Genomic DNA, 12482 nt, shown 5'->3' with positions numbered 1-12482 from the left:
TTTCACAGACAGGATAAACTGGGGAGCTGAATAAAGCAGCGGTCCTAAACCTTTTTTGCACCACAGACCGGTTTATGCCCAACAATATTTTCACGGACCAGACTTTAAGGTGTTGCGGATAAATACAACAAAACCAGTACTGGTACCAAAAGACAAAAAAAAAAAAGATTTATTCATAACACATGCGAAAAGACCCAGGGAAACCGAGTTAACGATATAAACCAGCGGTCCCCAACCTTTTTTGCGCCACGGACCGGTTTATGCCCGACAATATTTTCATGGACCGGCCTTTAAGGTGTCGTGGATAAATACAACAAAAAACTAGTACCGGTACCGAAAAAAGAAAATGTATTCATAACCAGTGTTGGTCAAGTTACTTGAAAAAAGTAATCAGTAACTAATTACTGATTACTTCCCCAAAAAAGTAATCCAGTTACTTTACTGATTACTTATTTTCAAAAGTAATTAATTACTTAGTTACTTTTTAAAAACACGATTTACAACCTGAATAGGTGATAAAGTGATAGATCTTTCAGCCCAATTCTACTTTTTCTGCATAATCCATCATACAAAATGTAATCAAATGGAAAAGTCTCTTTTTAAAACTTGTTTTATTAGTTTTAATCTTTTAACTTTATGCATCAAGCAAAAATTTAATTATATGCAACATTCTCTGACTGGAAGAAATTTGTTTAATATTTAAACCTATTTTCTGCAGATTCCAGCACATAAAATATATATATTTTTTTGTGTTTACACTCACTCTTTCAAATAGATGCAAGTAAAACACAGCAGAAAATAAATAAAGTCAAAGACTAGCGGTCCTTTTGCTCTATTTTCACCTGTAAAGTAGGAGTAGGATAGGCGGAGGTTTACCCTGGTGCAGGTGTGCCGCAGCGGTCAGTGGAAGAATCCGCGAGTTTCTCTGTGAGTTTCCCATTACGTCGTAGCGCACTCGGCGCTTGCTTGGAAGTTTAGGAGGTTTTTTCGCTGTAAAAAGAAGTTTTCTTCCCAGGCACAACGGACGCTAATATTTTTGTCACTTTTTATGGAATCAAACTTAAAGTAAGGTCAGTACTTCCACGCTTTAAACGCTGCACGCTCACATTCTCTCCCGCACTCCATATATTATCCATTGTTGATCTGCACACAGCTGTTGTCACCAATGTCGCACTTGCTTACGTCACTGTCATGAGACATTCTCGCAAAAAAAAAATCACGGTTTTAGTAACGCAGCGTTCCTACGGGAAAGTAACGGTAATCTAATTACCGTTTTTGCAATAGTAATCCCTTACTTTACTCGTTACTTGAAAAAAAGTAATCGGATTACAGTAATCGGTTACTGCCCATCTCTGTTCATAACACACGTGAAAAGACCCAGGAAAACCGAGTAAACGATAAAAACGATAACAAAATAACGCTGAAAACCAATAAAAACTATACATTTCACACCTGAGCCTCAACTCTCGCGGCCTGGTACGAAACGACTCACGGACCGGTACCGGGTTGGGGACCGCTGATATAAACGATTAAAAAAAAAAAAATGATAAAAAACCTGAAAACCATAAATTTCCCACCCAAACCTCAACTCTCACGGCCCGATACTGGTCCGTGGCTCGGGGGTTGGGGACCACTGGAATAAAGCATATGATAAGTAGGACAGCTTGACCTACTCTGGAGTCCAAGTATACAAATATAGAACAGGAATTCAGCATAACTGGTCTGTTTTAATTAGTGAGCAATACAAAACATTGGTTTTTGGACTGTCAGAAAACCACAATCAAACCTGTGAGTCCAGAATGAGCCCCACTAGCTGTTGAAAAATGGGTGGAGACAGAAACCACCAACAATAGGGCTACAGCCATCACTGAGACATGCATCACTGCCAGCAGCATATTTAATGCACATGACAGATTTTAAAAAGACTGTCTCTAGACTGTAGACTGTATTTATTTTATATTTATTTACTTTGTACTTATTAACCCATGAAACGCATACGCAAAGAGAAATCAAAATCTACCAAACTGCCACAAAAGTAATCAAACAATGATGAAAAGCAAATTTAAAGCAGAAGTATCACAAAATAATGTTTGCACAAATCCAAAGTCATTAAAATTTATTAATGCTGCAAGAAAATTCAAGTGTTTACACTGCACTGACTTGATAACCTTTTAAAATTTAGCAGTAGAAAAAAAAAATGCACAATGAACATCATCATGGTAGCAGCTCCCTCTTAGACTACTGATTTCTGGGAACAAACTTGAGTTTTACAGGCTGAACTGGCTGAAACTTCCAGTTAAACTCAAGTGGAATCTAAAAAAAAGAAAACAGAAATGGATGTAAAATCAGTGACAGGACAGCAGAGTACCATGACAGTTTGAATGTGGAGGAGTGTTGCTATTACCATGGTCTCTCTGCATGTTTCCAAAGTGTACTTCTGCAAGAGACAGACAATAACCATTTTCATAACAAGGATGGCGTAGCGCATCCCAACGCAGTTACGAGGGCCGAGTCCAAATGGCATGAACGCGTATGGGTTCACCTCTTCCATGTTGTCTTTACTAAACCTGCAGATACAGATCAAACAAACCTTTAAAAATGTAGATATGTAGAGTCCTATAATTCACTGTATTTAACCACGATGTTCAGGCAACCTTCAACATAAAGAGTAGGAGGGCGTAGTTCAGGGCAAAAATATACTGTTACTTCTAAAGCTTTGAGGAGCTCTCGGGCCTGATTGAGGACAAGTCAGATCAAAACCAGCTCCACACTGCAGCACCCTCAGTCTGGGGGAACAGTTCAGCTTCCAGAACAACAATGACTCAAAGCAGACAGCTGCAGAGGTTTTGGGATGAAAAAGATAAAGCAAACGTCCCAGATTTCACTGATTATTCTCTCTTGTGGAGAGCGACAGGGTTCTTCTTGGCTCTTGGCGAAGGCGGTCGCACTTTTTCTCCTCTCCTCCTTCCCCTTATCTTCCCTGCTTAGCCTCTTGTGTCCTTGTCTTGTCTCGTGTGTATTACTTTCCCTGGAACGGTCTCTCACTGTCGTTCTCTAAAACCTAAAGAGAATTCAATATATGGACACCACGGCACCAGCTGCTCAGGCCCAAGGCTGGAGCCGACCAAAACAACTCCCTGATAACGACTGTGTGATGACTATTCTTCCCATCCCATGCAAGGCCACCTGGGTTGGCTGGCAGACTGTTTACTTAGCCTGATAGAGCGAAGGACACTGTCTCAACTGAACTCTGGACACGCACACACATACACTTACACTGATAAGCACGCACTCATCCCCCTCCCTTTCCAAACGCCTTCGATGCTTGTTTTCTGTGGGGGAAGACGGCGGGTCTGTGTGCCGCGCTGGAATGGTAGCGCTGTGTAGGACGACTGCTGTGTTCCTTCGGTTTACTCCTCACCCCCCTACCCAACCCCTGTGGCTTGTCACGTGCTCCAATGTTGTGATGTGGACATTTATGTGCTCTCTGTGCAGAGGAGTTTTTTTTGTTTCCTGTTCTCATGCTGTCCTCCCATAGGTGCCCAGCGTGAGAAGAGGTCTCTTTTTTTCCTCTTGTACTTTTCCCATTGTTGTGTACTTTTTCAGTGTTTTTTTTTCTGTAACGCTGCCGATCTCCGACTGTATTCCCATGTGATGTCTTTGTTGTGTGTGTAAGTCGGGGGGGGGTCCTATTCCTCTGCGGGGCAACCTGCATATGGCCAATAAAGCATTCATTCAATTCATTCAATTCAATTCAATTCATAACCTTGTGATGACACACCTACATGCACATTTACCTCTCTGGTCTAAAAAGCTCAGGTGAGTTCCAGTAGCGTGGGTCTTTGTGCAACAACCACACAGGAACCCCAACTATGGTTCCCTCGGGGATGGTGAAGCCATGCACCTGCACAGTTTTTTTGCATGTCCTGTCAATTCGAGGGGCAGTGGGAATCAAACGCATTGATTCAAGTATAACTTGGTCCAGGTACTGTAGACCGGTCAGCTCCTTGTATGAAATGGGTGCCTAGACAAATAAAGGCAGCAAACACAAAAAAAAGACAATATGTAAATGATGTCCACTACTAAATCAGTGATGGAAACACATCATGGGACGAATTACTGTACATCTTCCTTCAGGTTAGCATCAATTTCTTTGTGCAAGGTCTGCAACGCATCCGGGTTGGTGGCCAGATTATAAAGGATGTTAGTTAGAGTGGTGCTGGTGGTCTCGTAGCCTCCAAAGATGAAGATCAAGGCCTGGGAAAGCATCTCATGTTCAGTCAAACCTACGGAAAAAACAAAATCAAAGTCCGTTTATAATTAATATAATAACCCTAAAGTAATCAGTAACGAGTACTGAGCCAATCTCACACTGAAACTAACAACTGATCAAAAAGAAAAATGCCAGAGACAGTTTCCTAAATCTGAAGGTGATGTGAAGAACCACATAATGTTTGACACTCCTGAGGAATTACTTTAATAGCTAACAGATAGTTAACTGAAGGTAAGACAAACTAATTATTGCAAGTGTTTTGTGACATGGATGCAGTGTTTTGAGCTTGTGTGTTCTCTATTTTGTGTCTCTAGGTTAATTATAGCTGACTTTTGTCCGTTCCCTTTTGTGCCTGTATTGTGAAGACAGTCATGTCTCTGTATTCGTTACCTGTGTCAAGTCCTCTCGTCTCCCTCTCAGTGTAATTTCCTGTTTTATTGTGATAGTCTCTTGTCTCAGGTGCTTTGTGTTCAGTTTAACTTCCCTTGTCTTGTTATTCCTGATTTGCTCCCGGTGTATTTCCCACCTGTTTCCCATCTCCCCTCATTACCTGCTGTTTATTTATTGTCTGTCTCTCCTTGTTCTTTGTCATGTTGTCTTCTCATGCTGTGTGTCTTCTCCTGTGTGTTAAATTTCTCCAGTAGATTCCAAGTTCCAATAGCTCTAAAATGCTGTATAGGAAGTGGTAACACCAACGAGAAATAGACATCCCATTTCTCCTGGCTACTCTTCCATGGCTCCCTCATCTTGAAATACAAAGCCCTTAATGCTCCACAATATCTCATACACCTCACAGTGCCTCATAGGGCCTGTTACAGTCCAGGCTCACTTTGACATCTCTCACATACAATTTAAAACACTTAGCCAGGCTGGCTATATAAATACTTACAGGGATATTACAGAGGTATGTACAGCCCTTCATTTAATTATCACCCAGGTCCTGATTTATAACATGTAACACTGGCAGGTCTCTTGTACATGAGACATATGAGCAGATTGATGTCATGAGAAAAAAATTGTGTGTAAAACCCCTGATCCTGAGTGGTCTGCAGTACATGTGACATGAGTGACTTGAAAGTGGACAACAAGCTGAGCCCTACACTTTGCCCTACTCGCCCTGATACTCCTGTGGTAAAAACATACCTTTACTTGGCTGTTCTTCATAATCCTTATACGTCTTTTCTGGGATCTCACTCTGAATCAACACCTGCAGAAAGTCTGCTCGGTCCTAGATAAGAAAAGAAAACATTCATCGTTAACAACAATTCCAGAAACCATGTATGAAATTGAATATTCCAAAGTTAAAACAATACTAGAGTAGCACACACAAGTTAATACAGGTGAAATTAGTTCATAAGGAGAAGTTATAGAATGTTATAGGAAAATAGGAAATAGAGACAGCTTATTGTAGAGGACTTCCATGTTTTTAATGAAGTCCAGTTTATCATCAATGTGAACATCAATTCAATTTTATTTATATAGCGCCAAATCAGAACAACAGTCGCCTCAAGGCACATTTTGTACGGCTTTTTGCCGCACACACCTCATGGATGAAAACAGGCGTCACTGGTGTTCTTGTCCAAAACTACATCCAAAAAACAAAAAAACAAACAAAAACAAAAACAAAAAAAACGCAGAAGTTTCTCTAAAGTTTTTCCCTGAAGTAATTTTTCCTAATGGTCACCAGGGGGTGACTACTCTTGTTTCAAAGCTACATAAAACAACACTTTAGCTACATTGTGTCAGTAAACACTTTCCTGATGAGGTGATTGGCTCTGCAACTAGTTTCATTTCCTTTTAAATTCAACAATACATTTGCTTTGTAAATTATGGTGCCATTAGAATGACACAGCAAGAAAAGGCATGGGATGTTTTACTATGTGATTGAGAAGTTGCAGGTGAGGATAGAGCTGCTCATTGTTTGGCATGTTGAGTTTAAAACATCAGGATGGGGACACTGAAAAGACTCAGCACAACTATAGTACTGCTATACTATTGTTGTACAGTATTATAGCCAAGGATATGTACAGTCCCTCGTAGCATCTTCCTTTTCGACCCCACATAACATGAAGCTACAGCTACATGACAATGACCCAAAGGTTAGTGCATACAGACAAGACAATGTTGATCTTCCGTTTTAAATTGAATGCTTACAGATTTCTCTTCATGATGCTGATCTTTAAATCTCTTGATGATGTTGTAGAAAAAGTCAATGCTGTCCTTGGGCACAATATCAATTTTCAGGAGCTCTGCCAGACGTCCACCAAAGGGAAATGCCACTGATAAGAGAGCAAAGAGTTGTTAACCTAAAGCTAAAGATAGCATATTACCAAATGGTGTTTGCATAAAAGGAGGGCATACTTAGTAAGAATAAAAGCCAAATTTTCATCTTAAGTAGTTTCTGGACTTGAACATTAACTGGATCATTCTGATTGTTTATGGAGTCTGTCTCCACACTGAAAGAAGCACTGGTCACAGTGTCTAAACTGTAAGGAGCCACAAACCTATGAGAGTTGGAAAAGACAAATGGTCAGTGCATTATTTATTTTAGGACGAACAGTATCGTATGTTTGCATTTTACAGATGAACAACATACTGTTTGACAGTGATGGGTTCATCCAAATTCATTTCCTCAAGTTTTGCAACAAGTCGTTCTGCATAGCGAGCAACGAGGGGATAAACCTTTTTTTTTTTTAATAATGGAAACAAAATAAGAGAATTATGTTTATAATTTTTTTTTTTTTTTAAATCTAGTCTAGGTCGATATTTTTTGTCCATGATTTTTTTTTAAGTGTAACGGTTCCAACAGTTTTAGCCATGCCTGGGAGTTGTTCTCCCAACATATTTGAGCAAGTAAAAAATGCACTTCATATACATGTTAACACACAAGTGGTTAATGAACTCAGATGTGATATCAACCTGTTTCAGTCTTCCACTTGTGAAGCATGGAGACAGGCTGTTGCGAATTCGTTTCCACCTTTCATCTTTGACTACTGTAATAGCGTCATCCATAGGTCCACTGACAAAACTGGTATCCTGTGAAAAGGAAATAACTTTACTGTTGCTTCCACCCTGTCACACAGAAACTCAAAGTTTCCTCAGATAGTGTAATGTCTTCTAACACCATTTTCGCCAAAGCGCAAGCGCTTATGATGTTTTCATTACAACATGACGTCAACCTGCGTTTATAGCAGATTGCTGATGTCTGACCTTTGACCCCTGACCTTGAAGCATTACATACTAAAATTTTATGACCAATATGATTTTATTACCCTTACGATAGGAACCAACGATTGTTGGCTGAAATCTTTGGCTTCTAATATCTGAGATCTTAAGACATTCACGCAGTGTGTGATTTTATACAGCTCTCTCCAAGCCCTTCTATATAATATATTATAATGCAGACCTTCCTAAAGTGTGGGGCCCGCCCCCTAGGGGGGGCGCAGAGCCACTGCAGGGGGGGGGGCGCGGCATGAAAAGGGAAAAAACAAAACAATGCTTGGACACTGCTAGCACGGGGCGCCCACACAAACGCAAAGCAGGAGCTGAAGCATCGCTGAATATGTTTCCAAACCAACTTCATTCTAAGCCAAAGACTAGAAAATATGGTGAAGCATATCTTCCCTTTGGTTTCACCTGCACAAGTACCAAGGTAGGTCTCCTCAGCAGAATTGGTTTTCCCTTCGTCGGGAGCAGTGCTGGGCTCTCCAAATCACAGACAAACAGTATCCCACATTCTTGACTTTTAGTTCACAAACACTTGTTGTAATAAATAACTACTCCTGACATTTTGGAGATATTAGCTCTGTATACAGTAAAGTTACAGTGGGATAAAAATAATATGAGGCTGATCCTGCCAGGATTTGTTCCCTCGGTTCAAATCACGGACAAACAGTATCCCACAGTTGTTCATGTTTTTAAACCCATTTTGCACAGAGAGGCATTTTTGAAAAATGTATTGATAGCAATGTTGAATATTATTACACAGGGAAAAAAAACAACTACATGTAAAATAATTACACCGTGACACCTCTGCCTTTGTAAATAGAGGGACAGTAACTGCGTGTGTGTAAGCCTGTAAAACCTGAAGTTAGAGACAAAATACTGTTAATCTGACTATCTGCCATTCTGCAATTCATTTCCTGTAAACAATAACGTGGCACACAGCGTGACGTGGAAAAAGGCACATACCTTTGACGCTGCGTGACGAACTCTGTATTCCTCGTCCACACGTAAACCCAAAAAAGGAGTTTTAAAAAATCTCAGTTTTCGGTGATTCCAAACGCCGTTTACGTGTGGACGAAACAGCTGCGTTTTCAAAATCACAAAAACAAAGGGAGGCCCAGCAAAAAAAGTTTGGGAACCACTGTTATAATGTATATGTTTTTTTTATTTTATTGTCAAAGTCCACTTTGACGTATGTCACTAACAATGAAGGTCAACCTCCAGTGCTTAGTCAACCTAGGTACTCATGTCATATATTTTTTGGGCTGAGGTGCTTAAATGACATTAGGCTCATGTCTATTGAGAATGTGAAGTGAATGTGGGACAAGCATAGCTCGGGACAAGCAGGGCTCAGCCCACAGGAAATTAAAATTAAAACACGCTTCTTTTCTGTGATCTGTCATTTGTAAACACATTTACATGTACATGCACCATAATCTTTGAATTCAGACTTTTCAGTCCCATTGCCACAGCAATTCTTCTATTTGATGATGCTTAGTTAAATAGTTATATAAATAAATATCACATTTTAACAAATGAGCCCTGAAAAACATCCCTCCTTTTAATCTATTCTGAAGCAGTCCCAGAAAAATAAATGTCACAAGGTGAATTTGTTTAAATATTTAAAACCTTTGTAAAAGTATCTCTGATTCTGCTATACAGAGCAAGAAAGATAACATCTATCTTTCATCTCTAGGTGGCTACAAAACAATGAAGTGTGTTGCTTGGTTTATTTCATGTGTCTCAGCTCCTGTGTACGTGTGGGCTGATGTAACCCTTGAGTATAAATGTGTAACTCTTGGTGAAAGTAAATCTGCCAGATTTGAACATTACTTCATTTATATTTCATATAATACCAGTTGGTCCCTGTAGTTATTGTGTTATTACACACGTCAGCCTCAGACTATAGCGCCACTGAAAGCAAACTTGGAAAAATAATAAAGTAAAAAACAATGTTTTGTTAGCAGACTCTATGTTACATGAAGAGTGTTGCACTGACAGGACTTCTGATATACAACAAGATGAACCTCTTACCCTGCGGTTGGTAAATGCAGAGTAGCACTCCTTCACCATCACAGTTTTAACAATCTCAGGGTCAGCAATCATCAACACTGGCGTTCGTCCATCGTACAACCTAAAGAAAAGAAAAGAGTCTTTCACAATTCTTTTTTTGTACTATTACACATCTGGATATGTAAGCTGATTCTTGCACTTATCCCTAAAGAGAAAATGGTTTGTTATGTTTCCACCGAAAGATATTTGTTTACCATCTCATCTCAGATTTAAACTATTTTATCAGATCAAGCTCCAAAGTAAGAACAACTTCATAAAAAGAGGAAGCCAGTAAAAAACTTTTTTCAATATTCCATCCTGTCACAGTGTTGACCTCACAACCACAGTCACAATATGTTACATTTTTAACATACTGTGAGTTTGGCTCCCAGAGATATTTTGGTATGAGTGGATATCAGTGGTGGTTTTGAATGAGTCTTCTATCAGTCATGATGAATTAACAACTCACCCCCAGACGTCCCCATACTTGGCATGGCACTCTAGGTCAAAAGCAAGAAATCCCTGCAAAAAGGTAGACAGGAAAAAAATGTGTATTAGTGTCAAAAAGCCACTGAATTGGACGTGAGCACAGACAGGTTCATCAAGCAAATCCTGATCTCTAAATCTCAATGATTAAATCAGTCTGCTCCTCGTATCCCAGTCGCTAAGGTGAGTTTAGTGTATGCACGTACCTTCTTCATGCCCAGCATCGTTCCAATAAAAGGCAGGGGTCTCGGTCCAGGTATCCCCAGCTTTTTGAATAACCGATATGGCCATATTCCGTACCTGTGTTGCAAAAAGAGAGCGAGGATAGGAGCCAGTTGGACAATAAAACAAACAGCAAGCCTGACACCCAACTGTTGCTTTCGAGGTAATTAAGAAGAAACAAGATTCCAGGTGCGGTGGCTTGACCGCAGTGAACAGTCGAGGAATACTCACAGTAATATCAGCGTGAAAAAGAGGGCAAGCAAAGTCCAGGTGGTTGCTGAAAACAGCGTGAAAAACATTTTGACCTCGTTCCGACAAAAGCGCAGGTGTAGCTGAAGGCTGGAAAACCAGCGAACCTCAGACGTCATGTGGTGGGAGGAGCGTATGAGACAAAAATGTGTTTACGTAATAAGGTGTAAAAAGGGTCAGACGCTTTTAAAACGTTTTTAGTTTTGCGTAAGTCTGAATAAAATACTTTAACCATCAACGATTTCTAATGTGTCTGCTATTTCTGCTGCATGAAATGATCCGCTTCAGGGTGTCCTTGGTTTGTAAATCAACTTTCGTTTTGATCTGTTTTAATACTTCCCGGTAATAACGAAGTTCTCCATTATCCTCCCAATAATTATTTTCTCACTTTCCACGGTTGCCGTCCGGTCTAGTTTGTCTCTAATCGACTTTTAACATATAAGTCTTGTGAATTTTTCTACGGGGCTATTACTCCTGCGCATGCTCAGCAGTTGTTTGAGACCCACCTTTTTCTACAAAAACCAAGGAGGCCCTGCAGAAGCTGATGTAATGTCCCTGACACAGGCTGCTGTAATTCTTCTCTCACAGCTTTGTGGAAGTGTGCAAACATTACTCTCTTCAGTACTTTTGTTGTGTTTTACTTAACATGTTTATCGCTCTGATGACGTGATCCATACTAATTGCAGTGAGATTTATCTAATTCTACTATGCATTAGAGTTTTGCTGGCGCGTTATTGTCCAAACTAAAGAACGATATCTCCTAGAGAGTATAAAGATTAGCAAAGGAGTAGGCACAGGGTTTGCGACTTTAATTACATTGAAATGTGTAAACATTTCCAATTCTGTTTTTCTTGTTTGGCCAGCGAGTTGAGAATCCAGCATGACATACAATGACCCCATGCAGCTTGAATCTGGTCTTAGTTTCTCAGTTAATTTCTATGCTTTCATCATCAAATAAATATTATTTTCCCAGCTTCTCAGTTGGTTTCTTAGCCAAGTCTCTCCCTGCACTACAACCTAATTCTGAAGTTATCCAGAAACATTTCACAGTATTCATCATTAAGTAATTGTTCCTGCTTTGAGATTATTAATTAAATCATTTCTTTTATTTTAAAATTTACACCAATTCAATTCAATTTCATTTATAAAGCATCAAATCACAACAACAGCTGCCTCAAGGTGCTTTATATTGTAAGGTATAAAAATACAAAGAAAAGCGAGAAAACCTCAATAATCATACAACCAAGCCCTGAGGAAGTGCTTTGGAGACGGTGGGAACGAAAAACTCCCTCTTAACAGGGCGGATCCTACCATATTTTGTTTCGGATTTTTGTTGCACTTAAATGTTTCAGATCATCAAACAAATGTAAATATTAGACAAAGATAATACAATTAAACACAACATGTATACAAAACGTCTAAATGAAGGTGTTTATTATTAAGGGTGGAAAAAATCCAAACCTAAAAGGTCCTACATATTCCATATGTTTGTAGAATGATCCCCGTCTTACCTGGCCACACCCAACAACTTATGCATAAAACATCTGTGCTCGTGGAAATCACTGATAGTTTAATTATAACGTTCTCCAAGTGGCCCTAGAGCTGGAGAGAGTCTCTCACTGAGACAACCAAGATTACAACATAACCAAACATTCTCTATTGTATCTTGACTGTCTCTCCGCTCTGTTAACTCTTTAAGACACCCCAAGAGGAGGTGGAGCAGCCCAATATTCTGACCACAACACTGTAAAAACTATTAATGAATGTGTATATTTACATGCTAACTAGGTCCGGGCTTTGTAAAATGTGAGCATTCATGCCTGAAAGCCAGAGAGGCTATCGGTCTACAAGACTCAAGACTGGATGCAGGAGGGAAAATGGAGTGTCCGCTCTGACTAGCCCACAAGACCCTATGCCTTTGGAAACCTGACTAGCTGTGATGGTAAAACCACTAATAAGACTACAGCCATCAATG

The 12482-nt window shown here is 39.8% G+C and overlaps 1 protein-coding gene across 1 annotated transcript; it reads right to left on the bottom strand.

Annotated features, from left to right (window-relative positions):
- Nucleotides 1-276: 276 nt before the first annotated feature.
- Nucleotides 277-10824, bottom strand: LOC146375177 (cytochrome P450 3A40-like). The gene is made up of 13 exons (XM_084949591.1): nucleotides 10490-10824; nucleotides 10243-10336; nucleotides 10020-10072; nucleotides 9533-9632; nucleotides 7193-7309; nucleotides 6870-6955; nucleotides 6635-6777; nucleotides 6428-6552; nucleotides 5417-5501; nucleotides 4126-4286; nucleotides 3798-4024; nucleotides 2405-2567; nucleotides 277-2313 (listed from the first exon to the last, which is right to left on the bottom strand). The coding sequence occupies exons 1-13, from the start codon at nucleotides 10624-10626 to the stop codon at nucleotides 2239-2241; spliced, it is 1566 nt and encodes a 521-aa protein (XP_084805717.1). The 5' UTR covers nucleotides 10627-10824; the 3' UTR covers nucleotides 277-2238.
- Nucleotides 10825-12482: the final 1658 nt, after the last annotated feature.

This window comes from Perissodus microlepis, chromosome 13, assembly GCF_051167445.1.
Source record: "Perissodus microlepis isolate ML-2025 ecotype Zambia chromosome 13, ASM5116744v1, whole genome shotgun sequence".
NCBI lineage: Eukaryota > Metazoa > Chordata > Actinopteri > Cichliformes > Cichlidae > Perissodus > Perissodus microlepis.
The sequence above is the reverse complement of the archived record's forward strand: the minus strand, read 5'-3'. Positions and strand labels throughout refer to the sequence as shown.

Excerpts from the sequence above, each read along its gene's own strand:
- LOC146375177 (XM_084949591.1), bottom strand. The coding sequence starts at position 10,626 with ATGACGTCTGAGGTTCGCTGGTTTTCCAGCCTTCAGCTACACCTGCGC. Across the intron at positions 10,337-10,489 it reads TTTTTCACGCTGATATTACT|GTACGGAATATGGCCATATC; the intron begins GTGAGTATTCCT and ends TTTGCAACACAG. Across the intron at positions 5,502-6,427 it reads AGCATCATGAAGAGAAATCT|GACCGAGCAGACTTTCTGCA; the intron begins GTAAGCATTCAA and ends TTTCTTATCTAG.